General features: G+C 39.6%; 1 protein-coding gene across 6 annotated transcripts in view; it reads left to right on the top strand.

The window, feature by feature from the left end:
• RTKN2 (rhotekin 2) overlaps window positions 1-7,592 on the top strand; it is a 214,394-nt gene extending 206,802 nt beyond the window's left edge. For all 6 annotated transcript variants that reach the window (XM_068140107.1, XM_068140105.1, XM_068140106.1 and 3 more), the window contains 2 exons: window positions 1,070-1,177; window positions 2,648-7,592. In XM_068140107.1, coding sequence (XP_067996208.1) covers window positions 1,070-1,177; window positions 2,648-3,201 — 662 coding nt within the window. In that variant the 3' untranslated portion in view covers window positions 3,202-7,592. The remainder of the gene's footprint in view (window positions 1-1,069; window positions 1,178-2,647) is intronic.
• Window positions 7,593-14,962: the final 7,370 nt, after the last annotated feature.

Below are 14,962 nucleotides of genomic sequence, written 5' to 3'. Positions count from 1 at the left end.
TTAACACCAAATCCATGTCATAAGAACTATATAGATTAATTTCTCTTCATCTCTTCTCTCTGCTTTAGCGCGTATACCCACAGCGTTATTAAGAGTAGAGAACAACTGTCAGTTATTATGGTGTCATTGACAAAGTCTAGTTTGTTCCTGATAGTAATTTTTATCAGGTCAGCTAACAGAACCAGGTGAATTAATGAAACAGCTGTCTTTTGTCAGAGGCCACACCAATAACATTAGTGAATTGAAGTGTGGAAACTCAGTGTTCTAGTTTGTGTTTGTAGTCCTTCCTTGCTCTATCAATTAAAAAACACAGCAAGCAAGAGCTAGGGCATCATATCTAAATTAGCCATAGAGTGGGGTAAAAGAGCTACTTCTTATTCATTACAGATAGAATACTCATGGATTTTTGGAGACGTTTTCCTTAGGTTCAGAAAAAATGGATCACTTGACACGTAAATGCCTTTTTTTCCCTTCCTGGGTTCTAGAACTCCCTTAAAATTAATGTGCTCAGAAAACTTGGAATGATTGCTATGAACAAAGTAATTTTACTGTGTCTTGTTTTCCTTAAGGTCAAAATCTATTAACAGAAAAAGAGGTTTTCTTGTCTGCTAAGGGATAAAAGGCAAATTATACTCCAGTGAAGACAGAACATTCCTCTACTATGACATTGTAACATAGTTGTATAACATACAGCTTGCAGTATATTGGAGCTTAGCCCCAATAACTTCATGAAGCTTCCCTTGCCTTAAATTATTACTTTTTTAAATAGTGTTTTTCTTATGAATTTATGCTGTGCTTGGGGACTCAAAGGCAAGTTATGATACTTTACCTTCACAGTATAACAATGCTGCTGCAATACTTAATTTAAAGGTAGTAGCTTATTACCTTTATGCTAAGCGAATGAGTGAAGAGTTGAAATTACATCTTGGGTATTCCTGCAAATCAAAAGTTAATGCTTACTGTTTAGCATTGCTTTGGACATAGTTTCCTAACACAACCTAATAGCTTCATTTTTTTTTTTTTAAGCTGAAGTGTTTAGGTTCCAGTCATTGTCTCTTTTCTCTCTTAGGCCAGTGGAAACACTGTTGTGAAGAACTTATGAAAATTGAGATTATGTCACCACGGAAACCACCTTTGTTCTTGACAAAAGAAGCAACCTCCGTCTACCACGATATGAGTAAGTGGGATTTATCTTTTCAAGTTGCAGGGTAACAGAAACAACATTGTCTGCATTCAGATAGCTTCTGGTGTTGATGTTGAAACATTGAGTTTTTCAAGGACAATTCAGACAATGAAGCAGCAACATAATTGCATACCAAGGAATTCATATTAAGTCTGAATTTGTAATAGCACAAATAATGAGTATGTTTTTATGCTCTGAGCCAAAAAAATCTGCAATCTGAACTGTAACTAGGGAGCCTTGAACACATTCAAAAAAGCTGTCACTAGAAATAAACACTCATTGTAGTATGAAAGCTCAGGAAATGTAAAGGTAAAATAGTCCAGTCTGCAGACCAATAACTAGTTGCAGGAAGTCAATTTGCTGTTCTTAATGCTATTTAAAGGCTTACCTAACATAACTTACCTAATTGTTTGGTCTTTGGTAATGATGTTGAGAAGTATGCTAGAAAATCTAGCTAGCATGTGTTTGAGACTTTCATTTTTACAGAGCAAAATTATATGCAGCAGGATTATTGTAATAGTTTCATTACAGAAATAATATTTACAGACCAGAAAAAGTAGGTTGCTTTGTGTTAATGGATCCAGTGCAGTATTGGCTGGGAAACACTGTGCAGCTATAAATGCCTGACTGCTTGCTGCTTGAGATTGGAACTGTGAAGATGCTCAAAATGCCGTGTGGGTCACTCAGTTACTGTGCATCAGAGCACTGAACGGTCAAGAGAGCCCTATCTAGACTATGAATACAGAGCAGAGGGGCAGTAAATCAACTATATAGAAGTTTTATGAAGGTAACGCAGCAGCATAATTCTACTGATACTCAAGTACATCAGTGAGGAGCACAACACAAACTGTTTCACTCTTAATATACACCAGGGTTTTCTCCTGTTTATAGGTAAAGCCCTGTGTTTGGAAATGTGTTGAAAATCATTAACTTGTGGCCTGCGACAGAAAAGATACTGCTGTTGTTTGAGGCTAGTATTGCTGCAGTATACATGGAAAATATGAGGGGAAAAGAAATGGAGCAAGACAGTCTTAAAGCACACAAAGGAAAAAGGACCCACGTAAAGATGTCCCATTTGCTCCAGCCTGGAAGCAGAAGAATATTTAGTTGTAGACTTTCATGGGCCTTCTCTGAAATGAAATTTTCAAAGCAGTATATAACAAACTATATTTACTATCTAGTACATAGAGGTTTCCTAGTAGTACATTATTTTTTCTGCTTTTACTTGGAAAGAAATTTCAGTGCCTGCCCTGTTGCCTCAATGCCAGTTAAAAAAAAACCCTCTGTTTTTATTTTGAAAGCATATGTAATCTTTTCCACTTCATTAATACTCTTAATAGCAGTCCAGACTTCATGAGACAGTTAATGCAGTTTAGTATTCTGGATAGTAATAACAAAATAGGTAGCAGTAAAATCATTGGTAGCATTTTAATCTGAGTTAATTGCTGTCCCTGGAAATTACAGGCATTGATTCTCCAGTGAAACATGAGGGCTTAGTTGATATCATACAAAGAAAAATCGAAGAGAGCGATGGTGAGTACCTGCTTGGCCAGCAAAAAGAGCCTGTTTCTTCCTTATGGGCTTCATTCTTTGATGGATCTCATGAGATGATTGTTCAGAAAAACACACATCTGAGCCCAAAAAGAGATATTACAAGTCCTAATGACAGCAGAGGAAAGAAAAGAAGAGCTCCACCTCCACCTCCTGATAAATCACCATACAGAGGAAAAGCACAAGTGAACACAGAGCAGTCAGGTGAGGAAAACTGTGAGAAGTCTGAGCACACATCTGCTTCTAGTTCTTGCTTTGACTCAAAGTTAACTACAAAAATGCAGCCTTTTCAAACACCAATTGCTGCTCCTCGCAGAATTGATCCTTGTAGAAAAAGCAGCTCAGCTGGCCATGGGAATCCTATTTCAGTGGCTAACAAGAGTGAGGTTGAAACCAAACCGGTACCAATCCCTAGACAGAAATGCATCACCCAAATGCTAGACCCTAGATCATGGCTGCAGCTATAGACATCATCATTACCTTAGAAGAGTCCCTGGAATTTTAACTTTCTTAGCCTTCTACTTTGACTCTTGAGTAAAAATAGATTTTAGCATATAGTTTATAAGTATTGGGGCTACAGTTGTGGTTTTTTAACCAGGACATTACTGGTAGCTGCAGTCTCAGCTGTATTCATTATTGCTAACATCTAAATAATTGCACTAGTAACAGGGGGGAGTTCTCCATCTGCAATAACAGTGCTGATTCTGAAAAGAGAGGTTCAATACTCTGTCCCTGAAAAACTGGCAGTGTTCAGGGCAACTCAGTGTCCCTGCAACGGGGATGTTACCATTGCCATTTACCAGTCCCTCAGCTTAGCCCATCTGCAGCTCCTTGGACTAGTTCAAGCAGGAATTTCACATACAGCACAGATCTTGCAAAGCTGATTTTCTTGGTGTCTCTGCTTGGCTTCACCTGAAATATTCTCTCTCCCTCACTGTTTGGGAACCACTGGTTATAAGATCATATACTATGAAAAGTTCTTGTGCTGTAACTTTTATGAATTTCTGAAGCAGCTGTGTCAATTCAATGGGGGATTGCCAAAGTTCTTTCTGGTGCATGTGCTGTCCGAATGGACCGGGGATTATCTGCATGAGCTGGTTTGTAAACATGGAAGTGTTACTGGTAACCAAATAGGATTTTTTTTTTCACTGCTTGTTCTTGCTGAAATAATAGACAAGAAGTACATCAGGTGAAAATACTGAACTTTGATATTCTTCCATCTGACAAATCACCGTTTTCTGTAGCACCTGTGGCATCCATTGTGTAGGAAAGATTCTGTTCTGGATCCACAGCTTAAATAACCAACACTTTCCTTGGTTGGTGCTTGTATCTCAGATGCTGGGAGTAATCCAAGAGCAAAGGTCTGCTTGCAGATCTTCTTCCTCTTGGTATTCAGACATGTGTTGAGAGAGTCCTATCAGCAACTGATACATATGCAGTGTACATAACTGTATGCATACAGTTCATTAATTAGTGTTTTTTTTCTGAAGTGCAGATGGCTTTGCGTGTTTAACCATTTCTCCAGAAGGTACTGTGTGTATGGTCAATTTGTTTATATGTTTTCAGTCTTCTGCCAAGCTCTTGGCTGCACAGCTGTAAAGGTATCAGCTGATTTCCCCTAACAGTTCATTGGCTCTTTGGGATGGGGTTTGAGAGGGAGGTTTCATTTACAAAGCTTTTTGCAGGATTAGAGCCCTTCGTTTCTAGAATGTCCTTGTCCATTCTTCTTTTAATCACATCCCATTTTCCCTGTGAAACAACCTCAGTCATTCTTACAATAAGTAAGTTACTTAAGTGGATGGTTTGTGAATGGTGTCTGAATAGGAACAGAAACACTGAAAAATAACTACATGATTATTTAAATCAGTCAACTAAGTGGATTGTGCAACCTTGAACAAGAAATAGGACAACTAAAACAGGGAGGAAAAAAAAAAAGGCATATTTGCCAAAATGCAGCTGCAGTTTATTTAGCTTTAAACCTAGCCTTAAATGTTGCTGTGCCCTGGAAAAAAAGAATCCCTTCTTCTTGGTAATCCGCTTCCATTTAGCTGTTATTTCAAAATAAATCTCATAAATATATAAGGCAAGAAGGCATCATAATGAAGATTTATTTTCAAGTTCAACAGGCCATTGAATTTCAGTTTCTCTATCAAATTCAGTGGCTTTGTTTTGAACTGAACATACATATTTTAGGAAGGCATTTAATATTAAATCTTCAAGTGATGAGAATTCACTCATACCTCCTGTTGCAGTACTTAATTACCGCAAGTACATTTTTCACTTGATTTTCTATTTGCATTTCTAGCTCCACCTTAAGTTATTTTGGTCTTTTTATGCATTTGATTGCTTATATTGATCTCTGTAGTATCAGCTTTTCTAATTGCTTGTGTGCAGTTGTAAATCATGATTATGTCCCTTTTAACCTTTTCCCTGATGAGATGTACTGAATTCCTTAACTTTCTTGTGGCAACGAACATTATCCAAGACTAATTAATCTTCACATTCTTCTCTGTACTCCTCAAGTATTGAAATGTTTTTAAGTGTGACATCTGCATTACAAGCCATATGTCAATAGTGATGTAGGGACATAGCAAGATCCTCATACCCTGAATAGTATCTTCCTCCCCTCTTTCCTCAAAAATTGGATTATCCCTTTTTTTGTGGAAATGTTGCCTTGGATGCTGACTTTTATGGCTCAGGTCCTCTTCAGAGTCTTTTTCACGAATGCAGTACATCTTCCTCTTATTATCCCACCTTCTTTTTTTCTTAGAAATATACACTGTATTTTACCAGCATTAAAATACTGCTCATGAAGTGATCCAGATTGCTCTGTATAAGTGACCTGTCCTCATTCTTTACTGCTCCAGCAGTCTGCATGTCCTTTGCAAATTTATTGCAAGTGATTTTTACAGTTTCTTCCAGATCATTGATTTTTAAAATTGAATGCAAGGTGAGGTTTGTAGACTGAGGTGCTAAGTTTTTATTACATCAGTGACATGGGCAGGGGGCTGGGAAAAAGCAAACAGAGAGGCCATTGAATTCATGTCTCTGTTTTCCCCAAAGCCTGGAAAAAATGTAATAAGGTGAAACCCAACTGTACTTCTTGCTGATTCCCTATTAATACTGCATTTTGAAATTAGTTTTCTGTCTTCAACATACTATGTTGTTTCAATCCAGTACTGATGTTGTAAATAAAATTACATGTTCATCTGGTTTTCGGTAGGTGACTTCAGTAGGGTTATTGCAGGTGTCTTTGCCAGCTGAGCTTACAATATGAAAGAGTAAAGTGCAATGTTATTCAAGACCTGTTCTCTATGAAGCTCTGTTGATTGATATTTTATATCCTTAAATTAGAGTCACACGAGCTAGTTCACTATTATTGCCCTCATCACCACTAAGCAAACTAGGCCATTACTTAACCATATCATCCTGCTTCACAACAACAGTGCTGTTCTTATGGTCCTATGAAACATCATGGCAGTATTGAGACTTGTCTGACTAATTGCATGTTTATGCTCCTACAGCTGGAGAAACTTCTGCTACTGAATGTAGTTTCTCTTAGTTCAACAACCACTATATAATCCCTATTATGAAACCCCAGCTGACTTCAGGTTTTAGCATGTATTGTTACTGACTCAGTATTTTTTTTCCCTTCTGTATTGCCATTTATTATTGCCATTATCTCATCTTCTGTTAAAGAAGTTGGTTTAACTGATAAAAACTGCAAGCTAACAGCAAATGTTGATCTTAGCTATACACTATTGTCAGTTGTAGGAAAGACATTTGTACTCAGTTTATGTCTCTGCAAGAGAACATAGATATTAGTAGTAAAATCAACCATCCTATTTTTAGGACATTCTATCAGTTGCATTCCATCATGAGAGGGCTTTAGTTGCACAACTCAGAATATCACTGATCAAAGACCAAAAGCCATTTTATTAACAACTATAAATAATGCTGAAATGGGAAATAAATAAGTAAATAAACAAACAAATACATAAAACACCCCCAAAACCCCAAAGGCGCAGGTAACTGTAGCCAGCCTCTTACTGGGACAAGGCTTGGAAGACAGTGGAGGCCTGTGGCTTCTTCCAACCCTTATATCCCATTGCCCCATGTTCCCATCTACACGGGCAAGTTGACATGCTGCTGCCTGGCACTGGGGTCCATGGAGAAACAGTATTTGTTCAGACATTGTACCTAGAATGAGTGGCTCAGACTAGGCAGTGTGGTGAACACATTGACATCTGCAAATGGTGAGCTACAGGAGGTTAGGCACTTTTCAGAGGCTTTCTCTGAAAATTGGACCTGTTTGTTGTTCCGCTTAAAAGCGGAATTAAGTAGTGGGCTTGGGATCTGAAAGTCAGGCACAGACAATACGCAGCTTGAACTCTCCTTTCAAGAAATACAACATGAAAGCAATTGCTTGTCCAAACTCAAACAGAAATTTCACAGCACATGAAAAACTTTTGAATATTGACTGAACGAAGACTTAATTTTGTAACTTTTTATAGTGTACCTAATGTCTTCAGCTGTTCACTAGGCCTTGTAATGGGAGACGGTACTGTTTGTGATTTTAAAGACATTAGTTTGAACTGTTTACATTTTTACTAGTATTGTGATTGTTTGGGGCTTTTTTTGATGGTAATTAGATTAATAGTTGTTTTATGCTGGTTTGTACATATTTGGAAATACTCTAGTATTCAGAGTTGGTTTTTAATTTATGTAGATTGCCTTCAGAGAAAACTGCAGGTATGGACACTAATGTATGTGAAATGTTAGAAGAGGAATCTGGTTTTGCTGCTACCATACTGTATTTCTGTTTAAATATGCAAGTGAAATTAAAAACATTACTGAAGCAGAAGGGTTTTGGTGTAATTCCTTCAATCTAGAACCACACTGCACTTTATTTCAATTTATAAACCAGGGGTGGTGGCTGCTGTAAAAACAGAATTTACGGGCAGCTACTTTTGGGCCTGCTGAATGTATCCCTCTAGGCTGGTGCTGACAACAGCAAACAGCATTGGCCTCAGTTTTCTGAACTCGAGAAAGGGAGAAAAATCCATTTGGCAGCCAGCTTTGAGTGCTCAGTGAGTCGTTCAATGTGCATCCAGTAGATCTCTGTAAGGTAAGTTAGAAATGTTATCTGAAATGCACCTTGTTTCCACAAGGGCCACAATTTTGGGCTCCCGAATTCAAGAGAGGCAGGGATATGCTGGAAAGAGTCCAACAGAGAGCTACAAGAATGATTGTAGGACTTGAACATCTCTCCTCTGAAGAAGAACTGAGAGCCCTGGAGCTGTTTTGTCTGGAGAAGAGAAGGCTGAGAGGGAATCTTATCAACATCTATAAATATTTGAGGGGTGGGTGTCAAGATGAAGATGCCAGTGTCTTTTCAGTGGTGCCCAGTGACAACAATGGGCACAAACTGGAACACAGGCGTTTCCACCTCAACATGAGACACTTCTTTATGGTGAGGGTGATGGAGCACTGGAATAGGCTGCCCAGAGAGGTTGTGGAGTCTCCTTCTCTGGAGACTTTCAAGACCTGCCTGGATTTGTTCCTGTCTGGCCTGCCCTAGGTGATGCTGCGTTGGCAGGGGGGTTGGAGTCTGTGATCTCTGGAAGTCCCTTCCAAACCCTGACATTCTGTGATTCTGTGAAATGTGCTTGAATGTTTTGGGTTTGGTGCTATGTTACCTCTTTCATTGCCTTGCAAGAGAACGTCATGAAGCAGATGGATGTCATGACATCTGCTTTGTATGGTGACTTCATGACTGAGCCACTGACACAACTAATGCCAGCCATTTCTTCCCTTTCAAAGGAAGGCAGGCAGCCTTGTCCTGAAGGGGAGCTCCACCTCACTGGCTACAGCTCGGTATAGCACTGCTAATTTAAAGCGAACTGTGCCACTCTAAAGTGTTCTGAACTGTCATAAACATTGAGGGAATTGGTAGATGCTTTAATTTTTGAATATTTGACTGATTTAAGAGTCCATGAAAAAAACAAAGCATGACTAATAATTGCAAGGCAAGCCAATGCAGCTGAGTGATTTAATGAAATTCATGCTGCAGCTAAAGTTGCTGCAGTTTGCTTTAAGGGAGCATAGTAAAGTCAGATTTGATGACCTCTTCATATACTCATTAGCAAATGGCTATACTGCAATCCTTCCATTTATATATATTGTATACTCACAGAAAAACCTGTTTGCAAGACATCCAAAAAAAATTGCTTTTCATGGGAAAAAACCCCCAATCTGTTGAGATTTTTATATCAAGATAGCTTTCTCAGTGTTCTTTGTGTATCTCCCCAAGGGGAGAAGAATGGCAGCAACTTGTGAATTGTCTTTTATTCTGTTAAGGATTTTCTTCACATTTCTATGACCTTATTCCAAAAGAGTTACAAAAGAGGCAGAAGGTGATCAGGAACACCTGCAGAAGGAAGCTGTGGAGTTGTTTCATACACAGAAAGCTTCTTCCAACCCATTAATTGCAGACTCTTCTATATATCTTTCATCCTGTCTACGTCTCTGTTCATGTCTGTGTCTGGCTGTGACAGTTGAAAGTAAAAAAAGAAAAGGGTTTTAAAACTTATTTAAATTTTGACATCACTGTTGCTTTGTAGAACTTGTGGTTCGATCACATGCCACAAGAGTTTTCTTTCCAGACTTACAAATGTGTATATTTTCTTTTACTAAGTAGGAAAGAATCAATAATTGTCCATCACCACTTTTTGTTTGGTTGATTTTTGGGGTTTTTTTTGGTTTGTTGTCACTAGCTATAAAGGTGGTACCAAAATACAAATGCATTTGCTTAAGTTTTCTCATCTTGAAGGCAAATGGTCCTAATCTTTTCCATCTCGAATACTGCATCCAGTTCTGGTGTCTCTGTCATAAGGACACAGAGGCTGTTGGAGTGAGTCCAGAGGGGAGGGCCAAAAGATGATCCGAGGGCTGGAACACCTCTGTTACGAGGATAGGCTGAGGGAACTAGGGTTGTTCAGCCCAGAGAAGATTCTGAAGGGACTTTAGAGCTGTCTTCCAATACCTGAAGGGATCCTACAGGAAGGCTGCAGAGGGACTTTGCGTAAGAGTGTCTAGCAATAGGACAAGGGGGCATGGTTTAAAGCTGAGGCAAAATAGGTTTAGGCAGGATCTTAGGAAGAAGTTCTTCAGTAGGAGGGAGGTGGGACTCTGGAATAGGCTGCCCAGGGAGGCTGTGGATAACTCTTCTAAGGCCAGGTTGGCTGAGGCCTTGAGCAGCCAAGTCCAGTTGAGATGCATCCCTGCTCATGGCAGGGGGATTGGAGTAGATGATCTCTGAGGTCACTTCCAACCCAAGCCATTCTGTGATCTTTTTTTGGATTATGTTTTCTATTTTCTAATTAGCATCTATTTCCTGTCTTACATGTAGTTTGACAATATCTTCCTTGAGCTGGGTGCCCAGGGCTGAGCATGCATTTCTAGCTGAGGGGTGATTTACACGAACATTGAATGTTCGTTAGTATTGTCTCCATTTTAGCTGCTCATTCTGCACTAGCAAGAAGCAAACAAATACATTTCTGTTGCTCTGTGGCCAGAATGGTCTGTGCTTAGTGAAAGATGCCCTTTAGGAATGAGAAGATCATCATAGTGCAGTTATGGTGGCTTAGCATTTGACTTACATATTTCTCAATAGCAGGAAAAACATTATGGATGTGTAGCTGGCACAAGTAAGCTGCTTTGTCCACACAGCATTTGTTTATCAGGTGGCAGCACCTGCTGTATTTCCTTTGGTTGTGAGTATTACTCTCCAGGTGCTCATGTCTGTACGCAAAGGGTTGAGAGCTTTCAAAATGAATGGAGAGTGATTTAACTCACCTTCTCATGACGTGGATGTATCAGACAGAATCACAACCGTTAAAGCACTGAGCTGCCAGGCTCTTAGCCTGCCTCTTTGGTTTGTGGGAGAAATGGGGACCTCTGGCAACTTTGCCTTTGTTTCCCCTGTATCCAGACTTGCTGACAGCACAGAGGACAAGGCTGCTTTTCTTTAGAGCAGTCTCAAGCTGCACCAGGGGAGGTTTAGGCTGGATGTTAGGAAGAAGTTCTTCACAGAAACAGTGATTGGCCATTGGAATGGGCTGCCCAGGGAGGTGGTGGAGTCACCATCACTGGAGGTGTTTAAGAAGAGTCTGGATGGGGTGCTTGGTGCCATGGTTTAGTTGATTAGATAGTGTTGGAAGATAGGTTGGACTTGATGATCTCGAAGGTCTTTTCCAACCTGGTTAATTCTGTTCTGACCACTGTAGCCTTCTCTCACAGCATGTGCTCTTTGATATGACGTGGGGCAGAGTAGCTCTTCAAACATGGAAGAAACTTTGCTGAAATTTAGAAGCGTCTCACTTAAATTCATTAAATTAATGAAAAGCTTTCTATTAAGGACAAATCCTTCTAATAGTATTCCACACACAGCTCCAGGTCAGATTGGATTTACTATGCCATGCCTTTAATATATCTGAATTTTAAATTGTTTTACTGGAATTCAATTGTGTGCCTAATAATACATCACATTTTATTCATGACCTCATTAGAAAGTTTCTTAAATATTGGCTCGATCATTTATCCTTCAGTAAAGAATGGTCTGCTGTGTTGGGATGATCTTGGGTTTATCCTGGCTCACTCAGTAGCCTGTTAAGCCCAAAGATAGACACCTGCTCTTCCATTTATCCATTTAAAATAATTCCCTAATTCCTTGGTAAGTAAAGTTGGTGATTTCCAAGCATTAATGCATAACTCACTGTTTACACTTTTCATAATGATAAACCAGGGCATACCAGTTTTCTGCTACTCTACAGCTTGTTAGAGTGATTAAGACAAACTTTAACAATGTTCTGTTTATTTGCCTTTTTCTACACATCTCCTTCAGCAGGGCAAATCTGTCAACCATACCTGAAAAAAAAGAAGAAAAGATAGAGCCAATTATTTAGTTAGGCTCCATCTGTCTCTTATTGAAGCTCTAAAAAGAGCCAAGAGGTTACTGCAGAAAAATTATTTGAATCAGGGTACATAGTACATAAATTCAATCCAGGCTCTTGCCTGTATTTAACAAGAGCCAGTGCAAGTGCCATAGCTCCTCAGCTCCTCACCTACAAACAAGGGCAGTTGTGATAGTAGTTTCCATCACACTCTTTGAGAAATTAGACTGCAGTGGTGCTGGATTTGGCAAAATAGTGCCACAGTTCATGACTGTGACCTAAATTCTGCCATCCTCACAGATTCTTCTGAGCTGCGGGCTTGCAGGAAAGGGAAAAGAATTGAAGTTCTCATTTTTAGAGAATATTTTCAGTGTAAGAACAGGGCAGTTTTGAAAAGCTGACTCTTAGGAGTTTCATGTGACCCACAGAAAGTTAATTAGGATGTTTTCTGCAAAGCCACTTGACATTCTCACTACCCTCCAGCCTACTGGGCAACTTTTCCAGGTTTTTATAGTGACGCACTATTTAGACACGGTAATGTCTAGTCCTTGTACTTTGCTTTTGAAGCCACTTACAACAGGACATTTTGAACCTTTTAGCTCTCCTCTTTCAATGTCACTAGGAATTAGACTTAACTGGCAAGAACATACTTCATTTCAGCTGGCTTGCAAAGCATGCAAGGTGCACCAGCTGAAAGAAGTGTGCCTTTGTGTTTGGCCAGTGCACTGCAGGCTGTGACTCATCTATGTAGCAGAGTGTGGGACTTTCTCACATGAGACACTGTGATGTCCCTTGTATTGCTGAAGGAGCAGAATGTGTGCCAGCAAATACCCTATGGTCAAAGGAGCTGAAGAGAGAGCAGAAACTCCTTTCCAGGAGACTCCAGTACATACATATATCAAGCTTTAGCAGTGATCCCACTATTTTAGACAATACTCTAGTCCCACAAAGCACCAATATGCACAGGTTACATGCAAACTCCTGATACTACCCTGGACACAGCAGCAAGGGAACAGTGCCAGCAGTGCTGCCTTTCCCCAGTGTCTGGCTCCAAGCATTGCTGTGTACTGAGGCGCTTTGGCCCAGCCATGTCCAGAGTCAAGATACCCACACACACCTTCCTCTGCTTTTCATCCCACTCCAGTGCAATCACAGCAGCTCCCTTTGGGAGACAGTCTTAAAGTGCTTTATAATCATTAAGCCTCACAATACCCTCTGGGTTAATTATTTGTATGGCAGGAAAAATCAGCCACAGAGGTTACATGTACAAAATATTCATGAGTCAGCCTTTATAGACCTGATTGTGCTTGAGTTTGTTTGGCCTTTTAGCAGCATCCTGATGCTGTAATTGCATGATCTGTGTGAGTTCTGAGGTTCATAAACCAATGCTTAAGAGAACAAACAAGCAAAGGAGCTTCTCTTCTGTCTCAGTCTGGCATTTCAAGGTGCAATCTTCATCAAGTGCTCCACAGAGCTGGAATGCAGCTCACCAAGCCCAAGTCCCTTCTGGCGCTCTCATTCATGTGTTCTGTCAGACAACATTTTCTTTGATTTTTTTTATCAAGATCTTCTTGACTGAGATCTTCAAAGCAATTAATTCAGTACTCTGTGATTGCAGCTGTTGAATGTTTGTTAGAGTATTTTCTTTTCCCAGGGAGAGGATGTAAAATAGCTGCTCCCCTCAATAAACAAGTTGTCAAATGTGGTTAGTTAATGGACCTGTAATCGTGCAACAGCATAAAGGTAAGGATTTGGTAAGTGCCATGTGAAAATGCATATTTAAATTAAAACTATAGGGGAAGATTTTTCCCATAGGAAATCTTGCTATCAATGCTGAAATAGACTATTTACCATTCATAAAGATTAACTGTGGATCATTAATTAAAGAAAACAAGAGATTAGTCACCAAGCATTTCAAATTAAAGATGCATTGATTGATTGAGTTACTTCTATGTCTGGCTGGGAGATCAGGTTAATGCATGAGTCCTTGTGCCTGAGCCGGCCTTCTCGTGTAAACTGATATGCAGAAATTAAAGCCTGGTAACATTTACTGGGAAAAAATTTACTGGCCAATATTAAGCTCCAAGAGCCTGAAATGTGATCCTGTGTTCATAGTCACCAGCCCTGTAATTCACTGTGCTATTGTTGATAGATGCGTCTTAAAACACAGAAATGGAGTGCTTTGGCTCATGGGTTCGGAGGAGAGAGAGAAGATCTTGGGTTTTGGCAAATAAGTGCTAAAGTCCAACCTAAATGCAGTTACAGCAAATGTGTATTATAACCCAAAAAGTTGAATAGCTTCTTTTTATCTCTAAAGCTAAATTTATTCTATCTTTCTGCCAGCCTTTCAGCAGAAATCTCAGACAGTCCTGCAGTAACATCTGTGGAAAGTTGAAGTCCTGTGCAAAGAAACCTTGCAAGGTTGGGGTTTTTCCCCTCCTCACTTGAGAAATGTACATTCAGTGCTATCATTGCCTAAAAGAGTTTTCCTTGCCAGAAACAGAAAAGAACTATTTTCTTTCTTTTTTTTTTTATTTTATTTTTCCCTTTGGTGTTAAAAGCTGTATCTATTATAGACATTTGATTCTCCATTTGGGAATTACAAGTAGTAATACAATAATAACAGCTGTTGGTTGCCACACGCTAATTTCAAACTATTTCAGGCAGCTGCCTTCTGCGTTCTGTGCAATCTCTCAGCATTAGGCTCCAGTATGAAATGAAATTACTCTAACCTGTCTGCCAAATTTGACTATTCTTTTAAAATCATGTAGCTGTTACTTACATTATGTAAGAGCAATATAATTACTAAGTCACACATGAAAAATAAGACTTCAGCCTGCAACCATCAAGTAATTAACCACCTAACTACTGTTAAAAAGAAAATTATCGGGGCACACAATGCTGGGACTGTGAACATATCAACACTGGTGATGTGCTGCATGGTCAGAGGCTGTAGGGTCATTGCTGCTTATAGCTATAGCTATGGAATATTATTTGTATTAATGTTTTGCCCATTTAGGCCAGTAGGTCATACTTTGAGGGCTTTTCTGCTGTGAGGCTGTATTGTAATGGAAGTTGAGACTCGTGAATATGGTGGGTTTAGATGCAACACCATGAGTTGCCTGTTTAAAGCAAAACCCCACCATGCTTTAGTGTTGGTTCACTTACAGCTTTACCCCATGGTTTTACTGCAGCATTCCTCCAGCTCCATCTCCTCTGTAGCTACTTCAGGGCCTGTGCCACTCATCATCTACACCCTGGCTGATTCCCATGT

This window comes from Melanerpes formicivorus, unplaced genomic scaffold, assembly GCF_026170545.1.
Source record: "Melanerpes formicivorus ecotype bairdi unplaced genomic scaffold, bMelFor1.0.p_v2 SCAF_6, whole genome shotgun sequence".
NCBI classification, from domain to species: domain Eukaryota; kingdom Metazoa; phylum Chordata; class Aves; order Piciformes; family Picidae; genus Melanerpes; species Melanerpes formicivorus.
Note: the sequence above shows the minus strand (reverse complement) of the source record. Positions and strands in the feature narration are given on the sequence as shown.